General features: G+C 39.4%; 2 protein-coding genes across 2 annotated transcripts; both read left to right on the top strand.

The window, feature by feature from the left end:
• The first annotated feature begins 3251 nt into the window (after positions 1–3251).
• LOC115739691 (putative disease resistance protein At4g19050) lies at positions 3252–7367 on the top strand. Its single transcript, XM_048284816.1, has one exon. It carries the CDS (start codon positions 3252–3254, stop codon positions 7365–7367), a length of 4116 nt encoding a protein of 1371 aa, XP_048140773.1.
• A 9841-nt stretch (positions 7368–17208) lies between these two features.
• On the top strand, positions 17209–21753 carry LOC115739692. Its single transcript, XM_048284817.1, has 3 exons — positions 17209–19427; positions 21348–21654; positions 21715–21753. Exons 1-3 carry the CDS (start codon positions 17209–17211, stop codon positions 21751–21753), a joined length of 2565 nt encoding a protein of 854 aa, XP_048140774.1.
• The last annotated feature ends 1354 nt before the right edge of the window (positions 21754–23107 follow it).

A 23107-nucleotide genomic window follows, 5' to 3' on the forward strand; every position in this document is an offset into this window, starting at 1 on the left:
TGTTTTTTAAAAGAAGTTAGCACTTAAGTGATCGAAGTTACAAAAACTTAGCACTAAAGTGATCGATTTGGAAGTTTTGGCACTGAAGTGATCAAAGTTACAAAAACTTAGCACTAAAGTGATCGATTTGAAAGTTTTGGCACTAAAGTGATCGCCGTACACAACTTATGGCACTTGGGATGTACTTAAGCCCATGAAAATGTGTCAAAATAGTTTAAATGGGTCAATATAGATCGGACCATATTCGAACCACCTCTTCCGTTTGACATCTGTACTCACCGTTCAATTCCATGAGTTTGTATTTTCAATTTTTGTCAATTTTTTTAAAATACTTTACAACATTTATGTTTTTCGTAGCAAGCAATTTAAGTGCAAACTTCGTGGCATAGTACTATTAAGCTTATGTTCAATCCATCTCTACATGATCAGCACGATCATGGATCAGTCTAGGGGTTATTCAAATTTCTTTCATAAGCTAATTTAAGTGTAAATTCATGGCAAAAATTTAAGTGCAAATTGCTTATTGAGCTTATGTTCTTTGTTAAAGATCTTGCATATGTCTTCATGCTCCACAAAAAATAAACTAACTATGGATTATGCATGGTCAATATTCATTTTATTATGCTATATAGGTTGACTTTATAGTGACAAGACATAATTATTTAACTTAAATGAAAAAAATATTAGGAAGATAAATTGTTCTCGGGAACAGGAATTTTATGTAGCTACCAAATGCATTTTTGTCCCGGGGAACAAGAATTTCGTGCAGTAACCAAACATGTTCTGATTTTCTAAAACTCGTTCGGGGAATAGAATCAGAAAAAATCAATTTTGATTTGTTGCATCAGAATCGTTGCCAAATGTACCCTTACTGCTATTACTTTTTTTAAGCTTATTTTTTAATTAAATTTAAATAAAAGTATGTTAAAAATCAAATTTGGACCAAAACGACGTCATGTTAATCACGTCATTACCACATAGGAGAGAGAAAGTATTAATAAAGTCAAGTTAGCCTTTTTCGATAGCCAAATTGGAGGAGTTAATACCAATTTGACAATTTTTAAGACTTGATTGCACCTTTTGCAAGTTTCAGGAATTAGTTATACTGTTTTAGGACTTCAGTGAACGCATCCCCCTGTTGAAGAAAGCAAATACGAAGAAGACGACCCAGGAGACCGTTGTCCAATGACCCTGGCGTGAGTATAATAGAACAAGCACTAAATGAAGAAGATGCGCGAGATTGGTTAAAGCCCAGAGAGACTTTGAGAGAGATCCGTGAGAGTTGCTGTATTTTTCCTTTTTCGGTCTCAGCTGCAACAAGCTTTCAGGTTCTCATTTCTCTTCCCTCTTTCTTTGTTTAGTTGCAGAAATCTTTGTTCATTTGGCTGAACGGATTTTCTTTGTTTCGTTTTCATCTTTTGGCGATAATTGAGTTCTGACGGTAGTGTTTCTTGAGTGTATGATTGATCAGTAGCGAAGTACTGCATCCGACTGATCTGGTGGCATTGGGACGATGTATGCGGAAGTTGAGAGTCCGAGATTGTAGAATAAAATAGTATGAAATTGGACCTGACAAGTTAAAAGGTAGAAAAGATGCTGGACATTTTGAAATATTCAATTCTGACCCGACCAAATCCGAACGAATGAAAAACTGGTTCTGGATTATCAGAAAGCCACAGAGAACTTGCTGAATGGTTCCCGACTCGGGTCCAAGGAAAGTGTCATACGAGATGATTCAGGAGCCGAGAAGGCAGAACGTGAACCGACCTGAAACTATATGAATACGAAACAGACCCGACCTGCCCATTTTCAACCTGTAGTTGCAACTTATAATCTGTCTTTCCCTCTTCCTTTCGTGGGGAAAATTCAGTAGATTGATGTCTTTCCTGTACTGACTTGCTTTTTACAGCACCTTTGGGCATTCACAACATGCACTGGCTTGTCTCACGTTCTCGATCTTGAAGCATATGACTTGTGATGAACATATACTTGCAGTCGTCAGAATAGCTTGTTTGACACCAGTTTCTGCCATTAATTGTTGGACTTTAAGCCGAAACCTTAAAAGTTTTTGCAGTCCCACTTTCGGAGATTTACTGTTTATTGGCGGGATTGGCACACTTGCAATCTTTTGGCAGTCAGACTTCAGTAATTGTGGACAAGTCTTTAGCCATGACCTTCACTTGGGGGAGTTAAGTGAGGCAAAACAAACTTCTGGGATAGAGCGAGACAAGGGGAAAGCTTTAGATAAAAGCATGATTTTTGCACTTCTTTTTTTGTCATTGTCAAATGAAAAAATGTTTACTTTTCCTTGTGTATGTGTGGTCAGCTGCAGGACTATAGGGAAAATCTATTGTAGCCAACTCAACTTATTTTCTATGTTCAAGTGCTACAGTACAATTTAAATCTTCATGATAAATGCAGATGTAAAGTTTTCCAAATTTGAACTTCTTTTTGCAACTAATATTCTTGGGAACAACTATTGTAACGAAAGATCTCGGTAGCATAGAGTTCTTTGTAAGTCCTATTAAACACAAAGTGGGTTACTCATACAATGGTTGCATCCAAGTAAAAGCCTTGAATTTTGATATTGGCAGACGATTAAAGCTGACAAACTTTACCTAATACTTGCAATGAACTCGTTGGAAGAACTTCTTGTCTGCCGTAGGACAGCTATGCAGTCCTATTCTTTTATCTTGGCAGATTGATCAGAACTCAACTGAATGTGGAAGTTATACTTCAAACCCCTGCATGCTGATTTTTCTGATGACATGGTGCAGTACGGTGCTTATTTTAGTTCTCAATTGTTTGTATATCGAATTTGTTAGGATGTCTGCCAGAATTTGAAAACCGCATGGTTGGGCTATAACAATCTTATTTCATTTGGAAAATATCGGGCACATTGGTCATAAGTAACGGAATCATGGTTCTTGTACCTTGGACTCCTAGAGGCTCCAAGTAATAATATGCGACATTCGCGTTTGATGAGGCATAAACATTTTATATCGCCTAGTTTCCAGACTGGAGAAATTAAAATTTCTTCCTGAAGGTCCTTTTCCCCCTTTTGGAGCCTTTGTTGTTAAGATTTGACAGTCATGCTTGTATTAAAGCACTATATTGTACGGTGTATGTGGAACAGTTGTATTAGATTTGTGATCGATGGTTACCTTAGAAGGATCGCTCAGCAGAAAAGGAAAAAAGAAAAAAATATATCCTTAACCGATGTCCTATTTGTACAGCTGCATTTGCCAACGATGGCCAACCATGCCGGTTTCCTGGAAACTCAGAAAAAAGAGATCTTAGAGTGTTTCAGGGATGATAACGTGAAAACGGTTGTCCTTTTCGGAGAAGCTGGAGTGGGTAAAACATGGATGGCAAAAGAGATAAGTAATTCTGCGAGCGTCCAGGGCGCCTCCTATGGAACTATTTGGGTGGTCCCAGGATACAATTCTGAAGGCATATCTCTTGTTGAATATGTTGCCATTCAACTGTCTGTAATTCCTTCTAGTGAGGAGTGGGATGAGTATGACAATGCTGAGACAGAGCATCAGGAGCGAGAAAAGAATCTGAAACAGGAAATATGGAAAAAGCTTGACCAGATGAAAGATGCATTACCTGGAAAAAATCCATATCTTCTTGTAGTTCTGGATGATATTAATGACCAAAAGGAAATTCTTGCTAATTTAAATGGCCTCCTTTCTCAACATGCGCACCTTCTTAAGTTTTTAATCACAACAAGAGACAATGATATCGGTATCGGCAGTGAGGGCAATGGGGATACAATTCGGACAGACTATAGCAGGGCATTTGAAATCAATTTCCTGTCTGATGTCGACTCATCGAATTTACTGCAGAATAGGGTCAAGGGGGAGGTTACCAGGGCAACCCGGTTTGAAAGACTCTGTGCAGCTATTGGGAAATGTAGCTCTGGTCATCCTGGGGCAATTATTATGATAGCAGAAGCCTTGAATCAAGTTGGGGACTTTGAATTGGAGAATGCAGTTGAAGAAGTGGCCTGTATAATTGAGTCTGCTGATATAAATACATTGCTTCAGCATGTGTATGAAATGTTGCCAAGCACCCTCAATAAGTGCTGTTGGCACTGCAGATACTTGTTTCTCCGTCATGATAGTAGCATCCACTACAATGAGTTGATAACTCACTGGCTACTGGAAGGGTATTTTGATCACCTTGATCATATTGAGAAGGCCTACGAGGAAGCACATTGTACGCTGATCAAGCTCAAATCTCGCGGATTTCTGAGAGGAAAAGAGAATGGCTATGTTTGTATGGATAGTGATGCACTGAGAGTCACTGATCGCCGACGCGAAGGACTTAGCGGGTCTGCATGTGTTGGCATGGCTAGTGTGCTGAATGACCAAACTTCGGCTGGTCTTGGAAGGGTTATACAGATTGATGGGATGATCAAGACATGTAGTAGGGAAAGGAGTGAGATGTCCACGCTACTAATAGATGGTGCTCGTTATTGCAGGGAATTCCCTGATATGGTGTTCCGACAACTTAAAGTCCTGGTCATCATAAACCCGATGTTCAAAGAGCTGCCCTCGCCACTTTCAGAACTGAAGGAGCTTCAAGTATTTGTTCTGAGGGGCTGTCGAATATTGGAGAGCGTAGGTGTGATCCATGAACTTACAAACTTACTGGTTCTTGAGATATCTGGGGCTCGTAAGGTGGAGGAAATCCATGATAATCTTTTTGAGCTTATGAAAGATCTTAGATCTCTGAACTTATCTGAAGTCGGCATTAAGTGGCTTCCTCGTTCTCTCCTAAATCGGAGCAAACTCCGTTGGCTCATTCTTAGGAACTGTCCAAATTTGGAACAATTGTGTGATGCTCGTTTATTGAATGGAAAGCTAGAGGCGGAAGTGCTTTCTTTGGTAGAGCTGGAAGTGCTTGATCTCTCTGGTTCAGACTCTTTCCAAAGCATCCAGGTCGAGACCCTCTCTCCGTTCAAGAAACTTCAAACTCTCAATCTTTCTAAAACGAAGGTTGAGCACTTGCCCCGCATTCGCGGTCTGGAAAAGCTCACTCGACTCCTCTTAAGTGACTGTCCATCCCTATCGAAACTTCCCACCTTAAAACCACTACTTGAACTTGAGATTTTCGATCTTTCGAGGACAGCTCTGAAGAGAACACTACAACTTCCCGGACTCAGCAGGTCTTCTGACCCTTCCCGCCCAAAATTCAGCGACTTATCTCATCTTCTTTTGAGCGGTTGTGTTGATCTTTACAAATTGCCGTCTACGCTATGCCTCAATGGCCTTGAGGAGCTAAACCTTTCAGATGCCTCTATATTGGAAGAATTCGAAGATGACTCATTCGAGCATCTTCGTTCCCTTCAACGACTCCTCCTCTCGAATACTAAAATCACGGCTCTGCCATCACTTCCTAGGTCTTCTGAACTTCGTTTGCTCTCTCTAAAGAACTGTAAGTCCCTTACTAAGTTGCAAGACTTGAGCATACTTCAGAAGCTGGAAGTTCTTGATCTCTCGGGATGCTCTGAGTTGGAGATAGCAAGCACAGACTCCTTCCGGGGCATGTCTCACCTTAAGACGATCAATCTCTCAGAGACTAAAATCAAAAGCCTTCCACAAGATTGCTTTCCTAGCAGCCTCCGTCACCTGATAATCAGGTATTGCCCCAACTGGAATAAGGATAACTTTCCTTCCTTGGAAGATCTGTCCAACCTAGAGGTACTCGACCTCTGTGGTGCAAATTCTCTGACCGGTATAAACCTTGAATTTCTTCGCCATATGAGCAAACTAAGGATTCTCAACCTCTCTGAAATAGAATTTGAACAGCTGCCATCTCTGTCCCACCTCACTAACCTTAGGGAGCTCTCTCTGAGAGGTTGTTCCTGTAGTGTGTCGGAGCTGGATGCCCTGAAGGAGCTTGAGTTGCTGGATCTGTCAGGGACCAACGTTCGGTCTTTACCTACCCTTGACACTTTTACTAACCTCCAACAACTGCTGCTAAGAGACTGTGCTAAGTTGAAAAGTTTGGAAAAGTTGGAGTCTCTTACCGAATTGGAGGTTCTAGATATTTCAGGGACGAAAATAGAAGGATTTCCCTATGAAGTCTTGGATCTGGCTAGTCTAAGGAAGCTCAATCTGCAGGATATGGAGCATATTAAAGAGATCGACTGGAAGAGGATAAAGTATGTTCCAGAGGAGTTCAACTTGGGAGGTTGTGGATCACCAAGTCCTGAGAATGCTGCATGTCTTTCCATATCGATATGTGGTACCGGATTTTTCCAGTTCATTGAGAAAAATTCGACGTTGTGGGATACGTGCTTCCGAAAATTCCACTTTTCTGTTTGGCTTCCCAAAAAATTGGATGGAAGGATATACGACCTCGGAGACAGGGGCCTACTGAGGGATATCGAATCTCAAGGAAGAATTCCTCATCATGAAGAACCAGGGCAGTATCTGGAGATCCATGGATCCTATTGCAATTCCAGTCTACCTGAACGGGTCCTCGAGGATGCGGTTCACATATCGCTAATGGATGATAGCTCTTTTCGTCAATTGTCTCAACTTGTTAAAGAGAGTCTGAGATCAATAAAGAGCTGTTGGCTTGACAGGTGCCCGGATATCGAAAGTATAGTGCATAGTGAAAAAGATGCCAGAGTTTCAGGAAAGCTTGAGTTTCTTAATCTGTGTAATCTCCCTTCCTTGACATGCATATGTGCTGATAAAGTGCAGTCCGAGGTCTTTGCGGATCTGAAGAGCTTGTATGTAGATTGTTGCCCGAAGCTGGCCAAAATTTTCCCATTTTCCAAGCTGCCAAAGAAGCTCGAAACCCTCCAAGTCAAATTTTGCGATGAAATGACAAAGCTATTCAACAACGAAGTGCCCGCAGGATGTAACTTGCAGAACTTGGATCTCCTGGAATTACCAGAGCTTAAGAGAATCGGGGTTATGATGGGCTCCCTGCAAGTACTGAAAGTGAGACAGTGTCCGAATCTGGAGAGTTTAGAGGAAGTGCTTGGAGAAGCTGAAAATCTACGGACTCTCCATATATCACACGCTGCTGGGCTGGAGTCCATATGCAGTCAGGAAGTGAAGCTGGGGCGCTTCAAAAGTCTAAACCAGCTTAAAATAGAATCTTGTCCCCGGCTCAAAAATGTTTTCTCCTCATCCGAATTGCCGCCTAACCTGAAGATTCTTGAGATAAACTCATGTGAAAGCTTGGAAACTATATTCACGGGCAGCTCAGCAAGTTCTTCATTGGAAAGATTGCGATTGTGCAGCTTGCCTAGTCTAAGCAGCGCTGTGCTCAAAGTACCGCGTCGATGTGAAATACCACGCGACTTCAACTGCCCAAAACTGAAAATACGATCTGTTTAAGTGAGAGGTAAGTTGATACATAGGTAGAAATTGATTGATGTGAAGCTAACTGGTCAAGGCATTTAGAACCTCATTCAGTTTGCAATTCCCAGAACTCATCATGGATTTTTGTGTTGCCATCTCATCACTGTGTAATCCCAGAACTCACCCATATTTGCAGGCATTTCTCGGGTCAAGAATCTGTCAAGATCCCATTGAACGCAACGGAAATTTGACCTGAAATCTGGCAGCTTTGTTCTTCTGTAATATATTAACCTTCACGGTCAACGTCAATGCTCAAAGGAAAGCAAAAACATTGGAGGCTTACCGGCTTGCAATTTCCGTGTGCGCTTGCTCCAACTTACGATGCACATGTTTCCTTGAGGGATGTGTGATGCAGCATAGAATTAGATACTGCATGTCAAGCGTGACAATTGTACATATAAAGTAAGTCTGTGAAGCCTAAACTGTTCTTTCGAGTTTGGTATCAGGTTCCTCGTTTTGTAAGGAAACTTCCACATTTCTACTGGTTCAAATAGCTAAGTTGAGACCTTTGCAGTGGAAGTGGTGTTACCTATTGAGCCTCTTATTTACATTTCTTGAACTGGATTCAGGTTCCAATTGGCAATCCTTAATCTCCCTTCAAGCTGAGATTATAGCCGGTTTTCTTAATAAATACTGGCTTTGGCATTACTTTTATGAGCTGCATAAATTGTTGTATTAGAATCAAGGATGTGCGTACCTTAGACTTTAAGAAAGAACGTATTATCGATGAAGTATCACTTGAGAAAATCATATCCTGAAGTATTGAAAATATGCAATAATCTCCATTTTTTTGTTAACTTTATCAGAGTCTTATTCGTGAGAACTGCAGTTTTCCTCCCTAAAATGTTTCTATCATGATATTATGGAGAAGCTCCCGAGAGGGAGAGCGTAAGTCAATATCATCTCGTCACAAAGAAATATGTCTATCACCATGTATTAAAATAGCGTCCGTCTTTGAACTCGCATATTTCTCTACAACGATAATCAACATGAAGTCGTCTCTATTTACTTGTTGGATAATTCAGAAAAAGTTGCCTCGAGTGACGAACAAGTTTGTTAATGAGAAATATTTAACTCGTCAAAAGAATTAATGTAATTTCATGCATGGTAATATTGTCATAACTGAGTGGAATTTTAACTATTATTGTAGGGTATTTTGTGCAAGAATGGCTCTTACTTGTGTTAATTAAGGCCCAATGAGACTTTCTCTTTTTTTGGGTTATTACAACGAAAAACCCTAAACTAGTACACTCGTGATCAATTTACCCAAAACTATTTTTTTTATCACAAAAAACTCTAAACTGGTACATTTACGACAAATTTATCCCAAACTGGTATACTTGTGATAAATTTACCCTATGTTAGTTTTCGTTAAATCTAACTATCAAATTCTTGAGTTTGATGATACATAGCAGTTCATGAGTGTACAAGTTTGGGATTTTTACCCTATGTTTACCACAGGTGTATTAATTGAGAATTTTTTTATGTATTAACCCAATTTAACGAAGGGTAAATTTATTACGGATGTACCACTTTGGGATTTTTCATGTAAAAAAAAATTATTTTATGGTAAATTTATCACAAATGTCTCCGTTTAGGATTTTTTATGATAAAAAAAAATAGTTTGGGGAAGATTTATCACAAGTGTGCCAGGTTGAGGTTTTTTGTAGTAAAAAAAATAGTTTGGGGTAAATTTGTTACTGATGTACTGGTTTGAGATTTTTCGTAATATTAACCTTTTTTTTTTTGGAATTAGACCCTTCTCCTATAGTACACAAATTGCTGCTGAAACTTGGGCAGAACGTGAGGCTTGTGGCACATGTTTTTGTTTTCTTTTCATATTCCAATGCTTTTTTTTTGGGAATAAGGTTGTAGGTTTCTAAAATTAAACATGGCCCATTTTGTGCTTTTTCCTGAACTTTTCACATTTCAGCTAAATTGAAAGATGGAGGTTGAAAATCTAGCGACACATTCTTAACTTTCAGACTCACATCAGATAATTTCAAAGGAAGGTTTTAAGCATATTTTTGAAGTTTTGATGTATTTGTTATGAGATTGAATTAAGGGTTAATACCATGAAAAATTCCAAACCGACATACTTGTGACAAATTTACCTCAAACTATTTTTTTTAACCACAAAAAACCTCAATATGGTACAATCGTGACAAATTTACCCTAAATTATTTTTTTGACCACCAAAAACCCCGAACTTGTACATCCGTGACAGATTTACCCTAAACTAATATTTTTTACCACGAAAAAATCTCAAACTGGTGTACTTATGACAAATTTACCTTCTGATAAATTGGGATAATACCACGAAAAATTTCAAACTGTTACACATGTGACAAACAGAGGATAAAAATCCCAAGCTAGTACACCTGTCAATTGCCACGTGTCATACAATTTAGCACTTTAAAAATTAGATTTAACGAAAACTAACGGAGGATAAATTTGTCATAGATATATCGGTTTGGGGTAAAATTGTCACAAGTGTACCGGTTTGGAGTTTTTTGTAGTTAAAAGAATAGTTTTGAGTAAATTTGTTACGGGTGTACCAGTTTAAAGTTTTTTGTGGTATTAACCCTTAAATTTATAATCGATATGAATAACTTTCTCCATAGTAGAATTCTCTTCTCTTCTCCTTTGTGCCTTATCTTTTGCTCCTTTATGGTCTAAATGTACACATGTTTAATGGTTGATCGTGCTTCTAACAAATTAACCTATAAATATCTTGATCATTTTTTTTCCCATTTTTGATCAAGATCGACCAGATAATTAGTCTGAAATTTAATTTTCAACTTTGCAATATTTTTCCCTCATACTATCTAATAAAAATAAGCAATTAATTGTGCATTCGTATGCCATCAAAACGAAAAATTTCTGATTTTCTGCATTGCATTGATTAAATATATGATACCATAACTTAAAATTTACTACATTCTCTAAGTAACGTGATAGTATGATGCAATTAAGAAATCAATGAGAGAAATAACATAAATAAAGCCAGTTTTGTTGGTTAGTCCGATGACAACGTATACAATAAATTGAAAAGATATATATATATATATATATACACACACGCGCGCGCGCGCACACACACATTCTCTAAGTAACGTGATAGTATGATGCAATTAAGAAATCGATGGGAGAAATAACATAAATAAAGTCATTTTTGTTGGTTAGTCTGATGAAAAAGTATACAATAAATTGAAAAGATATATATGCATTTCGGTCAGTTAACTGAAAAGATGAGTGTTTTAGCTAAAATAAATGTGCAAATAGCATCTCCCTTTCCAAAAAATGTGAGGAAAAAAATCATAACGTGCATTCGGTGCACATGCACACTCGATGCACGGTTCAATGATGACTTTGTGTGCAACCGAGGCATTAAATAATGGTTCATGCCTAAAGGTGATGTTGCAATTGATGATTTAGCATATGCAATGCCTATTGCGCGTTGAACCAAAGGCAAGTACGCACGTACATATTTTCGTAGCCAACCGCATGATACTTCGAGAGCGACTAATAGTGCTGTTGTAAATTTTAGAATTTACAGTAGTCCACAGGTGCGACATCAGTTTCTTCCACGTCTCCCAATAGATTACGTTGAGGGGAAAATTATCTAAAATGCTCAAATATATTGCACTTTTGTCAATTCGGTCCTAAACCTTTCAATTTTTCCACTCAAATCCCAACCCTCTTCGTGTTTTGCCAATTGAATCTATCAAACATATTTTGACTGGAAATCGCTAATTTGGATGTCAACCCTCTTACTTGGCATGGCCGTTGTTGACGTGGATAATTTTTGATATTATCGTAATTTTTTTTGTACGTTTTAATAATTTTTATTTTTTTCCTTTGTTATTTCTTTTCTTTTCTTTTCTTTTCATAGCCGGGGGGCCCTCTCGTGGCCGCTGAAAAAAAAAAAGTACAAAAAATACCAAGTAGTTGCGAGTGAAAAATGACGAAAGTCCATCAAGGGTCCTCGCTGGCCGGTGAGAAAAATAAAGTTTTGAAAATTGTAAGTAGTTGTGTTGTGAAGAATGACCAAAGCCCATCAAGGTCGTGGCCCATAAAGAGGACATGGATAAAGTTTAGTTGAAGCCCAACACTAGTTGGGTTCACGAATCATAACGAGAAAACGCGACCAAAAAGTATCTAGGTTTGGCTTGCCACCGAAAAATATCTAGGTTTTTGTTTTATGGTATAAAAAAAATAAAAAGCATCGAGGTTATTCATAACTACTTTAGGGTAGATACTATCTAGATAAAAAATTGTTGCAATAACTTTGTGCTACTAATGAGCATTGAAATTAGGATATCTTTACATTTAGAATGAGAACAAAGTTTCTAAAGTAAAACGTGCTAGAATTGTATTCACTTGGTAAACTTATAATAACATGTGGAACTTGCTAATAGAAAAGCACATTAAACTTCATGCGGGAAAAGGATATTATTGTATTCAAGAAATTGAGATAATAACTACAGACGACATTTCAAATGAAAAAAAAAAAAGAATTTTTATCTTCGAAAAACACTAAGTTTATTCTTTTAAGTTACTAAGAAAGTGGGGAGTTAATTATCGCAAATATACTTTAGTTTTGCTCGAGATGCAAGGCCATTTCTCGTGTTCATGACGAGAATTGGGAACGACAACAAGTTTATTTATTTGAAGAAGCATAAATCCTGAATAAGAGGCAAAATGCTCTTCAAATGCAAGTCGGCACATGATCCCGGCTAGACAAAAGCTTCGTCACGTAATCCAAAACATGGACAGGTTTGGCGTGGCCAAGACGTGTATAGACCATAGTATAATAAAATCGAATATAACTGAAATGTCAAAATTAAAAAAATTGTTAACTAATATCATATTTAATTACTTTTCAAAACTGAACTCATATCTCTCATCTCACAACTTTTCAAATATCTTTTCCTAAACGATTCTCATCTTTTGATAACTTGTCTTTCTCTTCACACTTATTTGAAAGGGCTAATACCACGAAAAACTCCAAATTGGTAATCCCGTGATAAATTTATCTAAACAAATTTTTTTACCATAAAAAAATCTCAAACCGATACACCTATGATAAATTTACCATATGTTAGTTTTCGTCAAATTTTACCATCAAATTGTTGAGTTAAATAACAAGTGACAGTTGATAGGTGTACCAATTTATGATCTCTCGCTATTATCCCAATTTTACAGAAATTAACTGGGCAAATTTATCGCAAGTGCATCGGTGTAGAGCTTTTTGTGATCCAAAAAATAGCTTGGCATAGCTTTGTCAAAGGGGTACCAGTTGGAGGTTATTTGTGGCCAAAAAATTGGTTTAGGGTAAATTTGTCACATGTGTACCGGTTTGAGATTTTTTGCAATCAAAAAATTAGTTTAGGATAAATTTGTTACATGCGTATCAATGTAGGGCTTTTCATGGGATTAACCCCATTTAAATCCTTTTTTAAACCGGTTATGATTAGGGTTCGATAATTAAGTAAAGATTAGGTCGGTTGCAAGACTTTTAAAAACAAGTCTACGAGATTCTGCATCAACCCACATGTACATCTCTTTTAAATGGTCGAAAGTATACAGTATCTTCAAGAGTTTACTAGGAAACCAGCATGTGCTATTTATTTCATATTTAACAACATAACTACTGTCGCGACCTTCAAAAAATAAACAGGTTAATTTTCGGGCTAATGGATTATCAGGTTAATTAATTAACTAACCTAACTCGGACTCTCCCAAGTCCATACCAAATCGCAACTTAAGGTTCAAATAATTAACATGCAATGTGATTTGAATTTGGAGTCGCCACTAATCATTTTCGGTAGGTTGATTAGAAACCTAAATAAAATAGCGGGAGAAAACTATCTTATTTCCGCGAACCGGAGATTTTGAATTCGGGGATTTGGTTACGCTAGATTACTCTAACGCCCTTTCGGTACCATTTTCATGAAAAAATATTTGATTTGGCAATTTTGATGGATTTTACTTGAAATTCAAAGATGCAATTTTTTTGATTTTTTCTTCTTTTTTATGGGGGTGTAAAACATTGAACTTTGTACGATATACACCATGGGTGATTTAGAAAGAAAGAAAACGCAGCCAGTCACGAGTATTTATAAAAATAAATTAACATGTAATAATGCTAAAATTTGGAACACGTGGCATGTCTAAAATAAACAAACAAATGTTCAAACCAAACGATTACATTTTTGTAGATCGAGATGGAAAGGATTACCTTCTATTACACAAAATCTTACTCACATACACGTTATAGTTCCCTTCAAGATCTCGGAGCGGGAAGAATGCGGCTGTCGTCGAAAATGGCAAGCAATGGCGTTGTTGGGTGGCGAGAGGCGAAATATGTGTCGGGACTCGTCGAAGATGATGCTCGACTAAAACTCTTTTCTTCACTCTCGAATTTTCTCTTCTAATTTTTCTCAAGAACTCTCTTTTTCCTCTCTAAAAATTCTTCTCAAAAACTCTCTCTAAACTCTCTCAATTCTCTTCCACTCCCCCCCTCTTAAAACTCTTCTCAAGAGCTCTCTACCTTCTCTATCACCAAAATTCTCCTCCTCAATTCTCAAGAACTCTCCCTCTTTTATAGCCAAATTTCTCCACCCTTCATTCTTCATCTTCATTTCTTCACCTTCCATTTTCATCTTCTCTTCTTCATCTTCATTTCTTCACCTTCCATTTTCATCTTCCCTTCTTCATCTTCATTTCTTCACCTTCCATTTTCATCTTCCCTTCATCACCTTCCCTTCATCATCTTCCCTTCTTCATCTTCCCTTCTTCATCTTCTTTTGGTATTTGCAATACAGTCCCCGAAGTTCCAAGTATTTGCAATGCAGTCCCCGAAATTTTAAGTATTTGCAATACAGTCCCTGAAGTTTCAAATCTTCTTGGTGTATTTTTCCATCCCATGCCTAGTCTAGAAGCATGCTAAATTAAGTGTTCTGCTTGCCCAATTATATGCCAATGCAATGTACGCTAAAAATAAATATGTGAGATGATTTTTATTTAGAACTAAAATTAGTTCTAATTTTTATGCAAAAAATAGATTAGTCAAAATTTAGGCATCAACAACTACCAATAGCTTGTCGCGGCTCACTTATTCTAATCTAGGTCAAGGTATGAAGTAATTGCCCAAACCATAAGAAAATCAATTTGCAAGTTGATTAGTGCTTGTTCAGAGATAAATAGGAGAAAAATGCAATTTTGAATACCAACCTCATGTAAGTATTGTAATGGTTTGGTATATCTGCACCAAAAGTCCGGTCTTCACATTTTAGAAAGACCTCTAGTAATCTATTCACGAGAATGTACATTTTCTGCCCAAGTCAAAGTCGTCACGAGTCTTCCAAAGTTTTGTCTTGGAAAAAGCTTCATGAATAACAATAATGTGATGAATGATCATGAAGTATTTAAACATAAGGATTCGCATTCATGCACCATTTTAGGAGACTTTGCATTTCCAATAAGCTCTCCAAATGATTAGTAGGTAAGTTTGCATATAGAACGTAGTTATTAATAAACGTAATATATATTGTAGAAATAGTACAGATAAGTACACTATTAACGTTTGGATCAACTAACGAGTGCAGAACTAAATTCATGAATATGTTATAAGAGAAAGAAAACGTCTCTAGCACAGGGAAAATTACCAAATCAGTCCTACACTTATCATACGGACGTCAATTTTATCTAAAACTTCTGCGTGAAATTCCAATATAGTCCTTCCGACATATTTTTTTGCCGGAAATCACCGACCTACAGATATGGGAGAAATATCTAAAACTTCCGACAATTTTATCCAATATAGTCCAGTCATCGTCGATTGTCCTACGGATATCAATTTAGTCTTAAACTTTTTAGTTTGGCTACTTCAGTTGTAAACCTTTCTATAGTTTTCCAATTTAGTCATCCCATGAAGTTGCTTATGTGGGAGATTTTTGCATTTTAAAAAAATCTGAATTATATATATTCATCTTTGTTATTTCTCTTTAGTTTTTCTCACTATGGTGGGTGAGGGTCGCAAGCCCCAGCCCTCATCTAGATCTGGGCAAGGGTGGCCTCTCTAGCGGCTTGCAAGGCAAGGCCTTGCCTTCAGTAGGCATGGATAGCCTTGCCCGCCCTCGCTAGTGGTTTACAAGGGGGAGGCAGCCCTCGCCAATGGCCAACGAGGGTCACAAGGCCTTGCAAGTAACGATTCTCACCGACCTAGGAGAGGCGACCCTCACTAGCGCCCCATCTCAACGGAAAAAGAGAAAAGAAAAATAAAAAAAATTAACAAAATTGCACATTAGCGTTGACCGTCTTACGTGTCGTGGTCGGCATCTACATCAGTGATTTTCGGCTAAAATTGGTCAGAATGACTAAATTAAGAAATTTTTAAAAGATTTAGAAATAAATTGGCAAAATTGAACCATTTAGGAATGAATTTGCATCCGTAGAATAGATTTACAACTTTTTTCTTTTAATGTGCAGCATTTCCGACGCATCCTTGCAAAAGAGATCTAAAGTAGTTATACCAGACATGTTAGTGTTTTAATCATCCAATTACAACAAACCAAATATTACGCCTAATTTCGAATCTAATAGAATGCTAGTAACTTTGAGGGGGATAGGGCCGACATTCACCATTCCTGAGACATCTCCGGTTGGGGTGAGCACAGGCTAAGCCTCGATGCGGTCTTGTGGACGCCCGATTCTGTAATTCAAGAATTGGCGTAAATTACACCTTGGATTTGCAATGCATCTGTATCGGCATGGGACGACGACTTTCTGGATACACAACACCGGCCTCATCCATCGCTTGCCGATAACGCTGCTCTACCTCCACAATCCGATGCCAGGATACCTCGACGAGATCGGGTGTGCGAAGGATCAGAACGAAATGGCCGCGGATCGACAACTGAAAGAAAGAGTGACGCAATTGAGGGATGAACTGCCGGAAGCTGCACTAACTTATGAGGACGTCTAGGTGGCAAAGTACGGCCTCATTGCCAACTCCCACGAGAGAAAGTAATCATCTTCAGGAACCTCGAACATACGAAATGCCCCCGACTTTTGGTTTCTAGAGAGAGAGTGTCCTATGCCCGCTATAAAAGGTTTCAGCTAGTCTGTGTCGGCCTAATTCAGATAATAGATTGTAGCAGCAAATGGTGTAATTTGGACCGAGAACCGATTAAGTAGACTCAGCTGAATTGGTTTGACCTAGATGAATCCAAACATCCGGTTATAACAAAAATGAGTATCATCTGAAATTGGGAACTCCAAGGTGGAATTTAATTTTGTAGTTCATCCCTTTTCATTTTCTCTTCGGCTCCGTTTGTTAATGTTTTTCAGACTTTCCGGCGTTTGGTTCGTGGAAAACAAGCGAGACATGGAAAATATTTTCCACTCATGAAAAAAAAATCCTTCGAAAATGAGGAAAATGTTTTCCCCAAACAAACGGAGCCTTCAGGTCAACTTGTCTTCTGAAAGCATGGAGGGAGTTACCAAGTTTTTTCACCCGATAAAATAGTACTTCTTCACCTGCTCATTTTCTTAGAGGTCATGTGAGGCTTGCGTGACAAAAGAGCTAGGAAAGTCAGTGTTTATTCATTGCTTTAGCTTCAGCTCAGGCATAGATCTTTAGTGTTTGTTCTCATCTACCAAATTTATACTATAGGCAAAGCAGGCATTTAAACAGGATGAACTGGATCTTTCCTATATTTCTCAGATACAATTTGATGGCCTTCTTCTGCCTCTGAGCTTTGGCAAAACCTAATCCTTGGAAGAAGGAGAGAGAGAGAGAGGGGAAGGTATGACAGTCGGTTCGATTCTAGGGAGCTTGCAAACAGTGTGGGAGACGTGGAATATCCGAGGCTTAGTCATGCTAAGCCTCTCGCTGCAGGTACTCCTTATTCTTTTTGCACCCTTGAGGAAGATAACCGCCAACGGGTGTCTCATTTTCCTCATCTGGTCGGCTTACTTGCTTGCCGATTGGGCAGCTGCATTTGCTGTCGGAAACATTGCCAGAAGGCAAAGTGATGGCAAGTCTGCTAATGAAGATCTCATAGCATTTTGGACCCCTTTTCTTCTGGTACATCTCGGAGGACCCGACACGATCACTGCCTTCGCTATGGAAGATAATGCCCTCTGGCTCCGGCACTTGCTTAACCTCATCTTTCAAGTTTCTGCCGCCATTTATGTCTTCTATCAAACACTCCCCCATAATGAGCTACTAATCCCGACAGTTCTGATGTTTATTGCTGGAGTGGCGAAGTATGGGGAGAGGACGCGAGCGCTGTATCTTGCCAGCCTGAAACGTTTCAGGGAGTCCATGCTCCTAGAGGCCGACCCCGGTCCGAACTATGCGAAGTTCATGGATGTGTATTCTTCCTTGAAGAAAGCCAGGCTTCCAGCAAAAATAAAGATCATTCCACCAACCAACAAGTCCCAAATGGCAATTTACGAGGCTGAAGATGGCAAACTTGACGAGGCTAGCATACTGAAACATGGTTACCACTTCTTCGAGATCTTCAAGGGTCTTATTGTCGACCTCATATACACCTTCCAGGACCGACAAATTAGCCGGGAATTTTTCCACAAAAGAACAGCTGCAGATGCATTCCAGGTTATACAAGTCGAACTTAACTTCATCTACGAAGTCCTCTTCACGAAGATGTTGGTAAAAAGTACTCCGTGGGGCTATGTCGTCCGCTTCTTAACCTCAGGAATTTTCGTGGTAGCTCTTGTTCTGTTCACCAGCTTAAAGAAGCATGCATTCAACAGATTTGATGTTTGGCTCACCTATTGCTTACTATATGGAGCAATTGCCCTCGATGCAATAGCTCATTTCATGTTCATATTCTCTGATTGGAGTGTTGCTACTATCCAAAACTCTGTCATCCTCAACAAGCTCCTTAACAAATACGTCTCCTTCATGACTCGCATGGACAAACCAACTACACATCAGATAGAGCCCGATTTTGTATATGAGGTGTTCAATACACCTATATTGTCTTGTCGGTGGTCTGAAACCATTTGCTCTTATAGCTTTCTATCTGTTTGTCTGAAAGAGCGTCCGATAAAAATCCAGAAGCAGAAGGGTTGTAGCGGCTTTCTGTTATATCTCCTCAGACAAATAGCGTTTTATCTCGGTCTACCTTTTTGGGGAATCCTCAGATCAAGTTCTTTATTCATCAATGCCATCTCCCTTGGTTTGCAGAAGATCTCTGATTGTTTGTCAAATAAATTGGGTCTGACTGTAGTTCTTGAGGGACTGAAATTCAGGGCTATTTTATCCTATGTTTTTGCAAAGCATCCAGATACTGACCGCAATCCAGATGGTCATTGCAGTATGATCATTGGTAAACTCTGTGTCATTCCCTTGTATATCCTTGGATTGAAGATATCTTGCTTCAAATGCATTGTCCGGGCGATTAATGATGGTTTTTATTTAGCACTTATCGCCCGCGCATTGATATCGGCCGTTACTTTAGCTGCAGAAAGTGTTGGTCTTGAAGAAGTTCTCGATTCGCTGAAATATGTGTCGAGGAACCCCTTTCCTAAGAAGTTGTGGGAGTTCATATTTGATGAGCTCCAAGTTAAATCAATGATCGCAGAAGACGTAAGAATGGCGAGGAAGATATCCAAGGCTAAAGGTGAGTGGGTTCTCCAGCATAGTGAGTGGAGTAGCGATTGCATGGCGATAATGGAATGTATTGAAGGTGCCGAGTTCGATCGGAGCCTTCTAATATGGCACATTGCTACAGAACTGTGCTACAACACAGACGAGAGCCAGAACGATCCCAATTTATACAGGAAGTTCAGCAAGATCCTGTCGGATTACATGTTGTATCTTCTAATCAAGCAACCTACGATAATGTCCAATGTGGGGGGCATCGGCCAGATAAGATTCCGAGACACATGCATGGAGGCGAAGAAGTTCTTTGCGAGGAGGGGAACACAGAAAGTCGGGAAACTGAAGGATGCCTGCTATGAAATCATTGCTGTAATATTTGGCCTTATTTTGACCAAGTCAACCAAGGTGGTGGGACCCACTAGTATTAAAAAAGAAAAAAAAAAGAAGCAGCTGGTGTCTCTTAGAGGAATCGGGAGTCTTCTATCACGCATAAGGAGAAGAAAAAGAGAACAGAAAGGGGAAAGGAAGAAAAGGAGAGAAAGAAGAGAAGAAAGAAGGAGAGAGGAGGAGAGGAAAAAAATCTCGTGTGCGCGCCACCCGCCCCGAGCGCCTCGCAGTATTCATTTCACTACGTGTCGCAACGCTAGGTAAGGGCTCGCACCTCTTTCCCTCTCTATTGAAGTGATTTTTTTTGGATTTAGGACAAAATTCGGATCTTGAGGGAAACTGAGTTGCTGTGTCCTATCTCATGGGCGATTGGCCATGTTTTTGATTAGGAATGAAACTTTAGGATGTTATGAAGCCGTAGGATTCGACGGATCACGATTTCGTGTTACGGTTTGCCCGGACCGAGCAATTCAAATCTGGTGCGCAGATTTACCGCGCGAACAGTGGACTTTGAGGGCTGTTTTCTTTAGTTTCTGTTTGTCGGTTGAGGTTGATCCTATTGAGACTTTTGTAGTACGTTGAACAAGCTTCGCGTGGACAGTAAGATGGCTTGAAACGGAGTTCGGTGGAGGAAGTTATGGCCTTAACGGTTTTGGCACGCAAGCTGTCCTTAGCAGACAGCATTAAATTTTCTGTTAGGGATAAGTTTCTGTTGGTGCGTAGTCGTCGTTTTGTCACTAAATAGGTATAGTTTAGCTAAGTCGTACGTTAGGATGACTTGTTACTCGATTTGATCCATTTTTTCTATATATTTGATAGGATTTCGAACGTGTCGATCCGAGTAAGCTTTATATTTTGCTCCTGGCATTGTCGGGTGAGTGATACCATTTCTTCTTTGTATTTGTAAACTCATATTTCAAAAATGATAATACTAAGTATGTTATGATTGGAGAAATTAGCATTATTCGTTGCATAAAACAGGATCGAACAATTCTTGTTGTTTTGTTCTAATTGATACGGTTTGTGAATAATTTGTGCTATTGGTTTTGAGTTGATTCTGCTATATTCGGGTGATGAGGAGAATGTTGTTGTTTGATTTGGTGGTGCTCAAGATAGCCGTGAACCCGGCTGAAGGGTTTGTGAGTATGCGCATACTAGTTAGGATATCCTTGTGGGCCGAGCCACCGGCATTATAGGTGGAGACCTTGCCAAGGGGGAAATCTTGGTCGTCTTTTGTCACGAGCGTTATACGTGACCATGGTTAGAATCTTGAGCATGAGATTGGCAAATGATTTGATGAGATTGGCCAATGGATAGACCATTGGCATATGATTTGATGAGATTGGCCAATGGATAGACCATTGACATATGATTTGATGAGATTAGTCAATGGAAAGACCATTGATATATGCTTCGATGTTATTATCTGATACGGCTATCGTTGAAATGAATATATTATGCTAAGATAATATATAACTCGTTTTCATTATAAAGGTTTGATATGTTTTGAGCTTGATGTAAATACCTTACATTTTGAATAGTAAGTGTGCATAGTGATTGTTCGATCCGCTTCGAAGAAATGTATTACTCATCGAGCCGTGTTAGCTCACTCCTTCCATTTCATTGGTTTTCGGGTTCGGCGAGTCGCCAGCAAGACGTGAGAATAACGTTAATCGAAGGATTTTTGGGTAGGGGAATTTGTGCTACGAAGTGTACGTAAGTGTGTTGAGCTTTGGAGATAGCTCTTTTGATGGATGTATGTATAGGTTTGTTTGAGGAATTTAGAAAGCTCTATCACTGGAACCGCACAATCTTTATATCATATATATGTGAATGTATATATGTTGATATCAGGTTGAGTAGTGTTATATTTTGAGGCTGCATCCTTTATGACAAAGGATGGCCGTGTCATTGCCCTGTTCTTGTAGGAACTGGGATGTGACAATTGCTGTGGACACAAGCGCGGAGCCGATCCTCGTGAAGGGAGATTCAAGCAAATCGGTCTTGTTCGATGGATGCATCTTGGCCAAATTACTGAGAGAGCGAACGCAAGAGAAGTGGGAGATCATGTCTAGAGTGTGGGTGGAGTTGTTGTCCTATGCAGCAAGTCATTGCAGAGCAGAGGCACACGCCCAGGTACTTAGTAAAGGTGGTGAGCTCGTGACTTTCGTTTGGCTCTTGATGGCTCAATTAGGCATTGGAGAGCAGTTCAGCCCTGCTTGTGCAAAGCTCACAGTGGGTGGTTAGCTCGTCTCATTTTATATCCATCAACTCCTTCTCTTGTTCATTGTGTAGGACTGTACTGTTCTTGAGAGCGTGTTTGATTACATCTGATTCACAGATTTCTATTCTTGATCTGGAAATTTATGTCATTGGAGTTTGGACTGTTGAATATTTTGGTGTCAACAACAAATGTTTGTCCTCTATTCTGGAGCGAGGCCTTCAATATCTGAGCTTACCAGGCTAATCGTTTCCCGCATCTGAACTTCTACACACTATCACGCTATGTTCAGTGAAAACTACCAGCTGTACACTAACCAATGCGTCCGGATTTCGACGTCGGGCACACGCACACCGCCTAATCATACCTTGCCAACACTTTGTACGCGGAATTTGGTGGAACGTTTTAGTATTCGACGCCAAATCACTGATAAAGCACAACGGGGACTTGGCCCGTATGTTTTCTGTTGCATTGCTTAAAACTAGACTTGCCAAACAAGTGGGTCATGTCATAATTAGTCTGATCCAAAAAAACTCATTTAACCCGTTTATTGCAATGCAAACCTTTAAATCCATAACTGACCCGAACCGTCCCATATTCTAAAACAATTTTAAAAAACTCATACTCAAACCGAGGTAAGATTATAAAGTGAGTGAGCACGAGAGAGTCATAAAAATAGATTAGGCTCCGTTTGTTTCGCGAAAAATGAAGCGTTTTTGAAAAATGTTTTTCAAGAAGTTATTTTCTAGGAAAATAATTTTATTTTTCAGTGTTTGACTTAAATCTAAAAACAAATTGAAAAACATTTTTCGTCGTTTGGTAAGAAAAATATTTTTCGCAGTACATAATTTTTTTGATTATTTTTTATTTTTTCATTTCTAACTTTTTAAAATTTGAAATTTTTTCTTTTTAAAATTTAAAATTTCTTTTCTTTTTTTATTTTCTATTTCTTCCTCCTCCATATTTCTTCCTTCCTACGCCGCCGCTCCTTCCTCCGCTACTGCTCCTCCGCCGCCGTTTCTTTTTCCGAGAGGCCAAACGCCAACCAGAAAAAGCAAAAGGCAAGCATCAAACTTCGTCGCCTTCGTTGGAACATCTTTCACGGGACAGCCACTGACCATGGCGACCGGCAGCCGAGCCTCGCTACCAATCGGCGAGATCGACACCGTCGGCGAGCTCGTGGCTCGCCTCGTCGCCTCGAGCTCGCCATCAAAGAGGCCGCGAGGCAAACTGTGGCCTTACGAGGAGATCCGAGCCTCGCGACTGGCGAGGTGAATCGTGGCCTCATGAGGAGATTTGGCAAACTTGTGGCTCGCCTCGCCGCCTTGAGCTCGCCGTCAAGGCGATTCCAAGATTGCAACTCCGTCTGGAATCGAGCGTGGAAGAGAAAACCAGCCGTGAGGAGAGAGAACGAGAAGGAGAAGAGGGGAGAGAAAGGGGCACTTTTGAGAGAGAGTGGGGATTTTC

The sequence above is a fragment of the Rhodamnia argentea genome, chromosome 9, assembly GCF_020921035.1.
Source record: "Rhodamnia argentea isolate NSW1041297 chromosome 9, ASM2092103v1, whole genome shotgun sequence".
Taxonomy (NCBI): domain Eukaryota; kingdom Viridiplantae; phylum Streptophyta; class Magnoliopsida; order Myrtales; family Myrtaceae; genus Rhodamnia; species Rhodamnia argentea.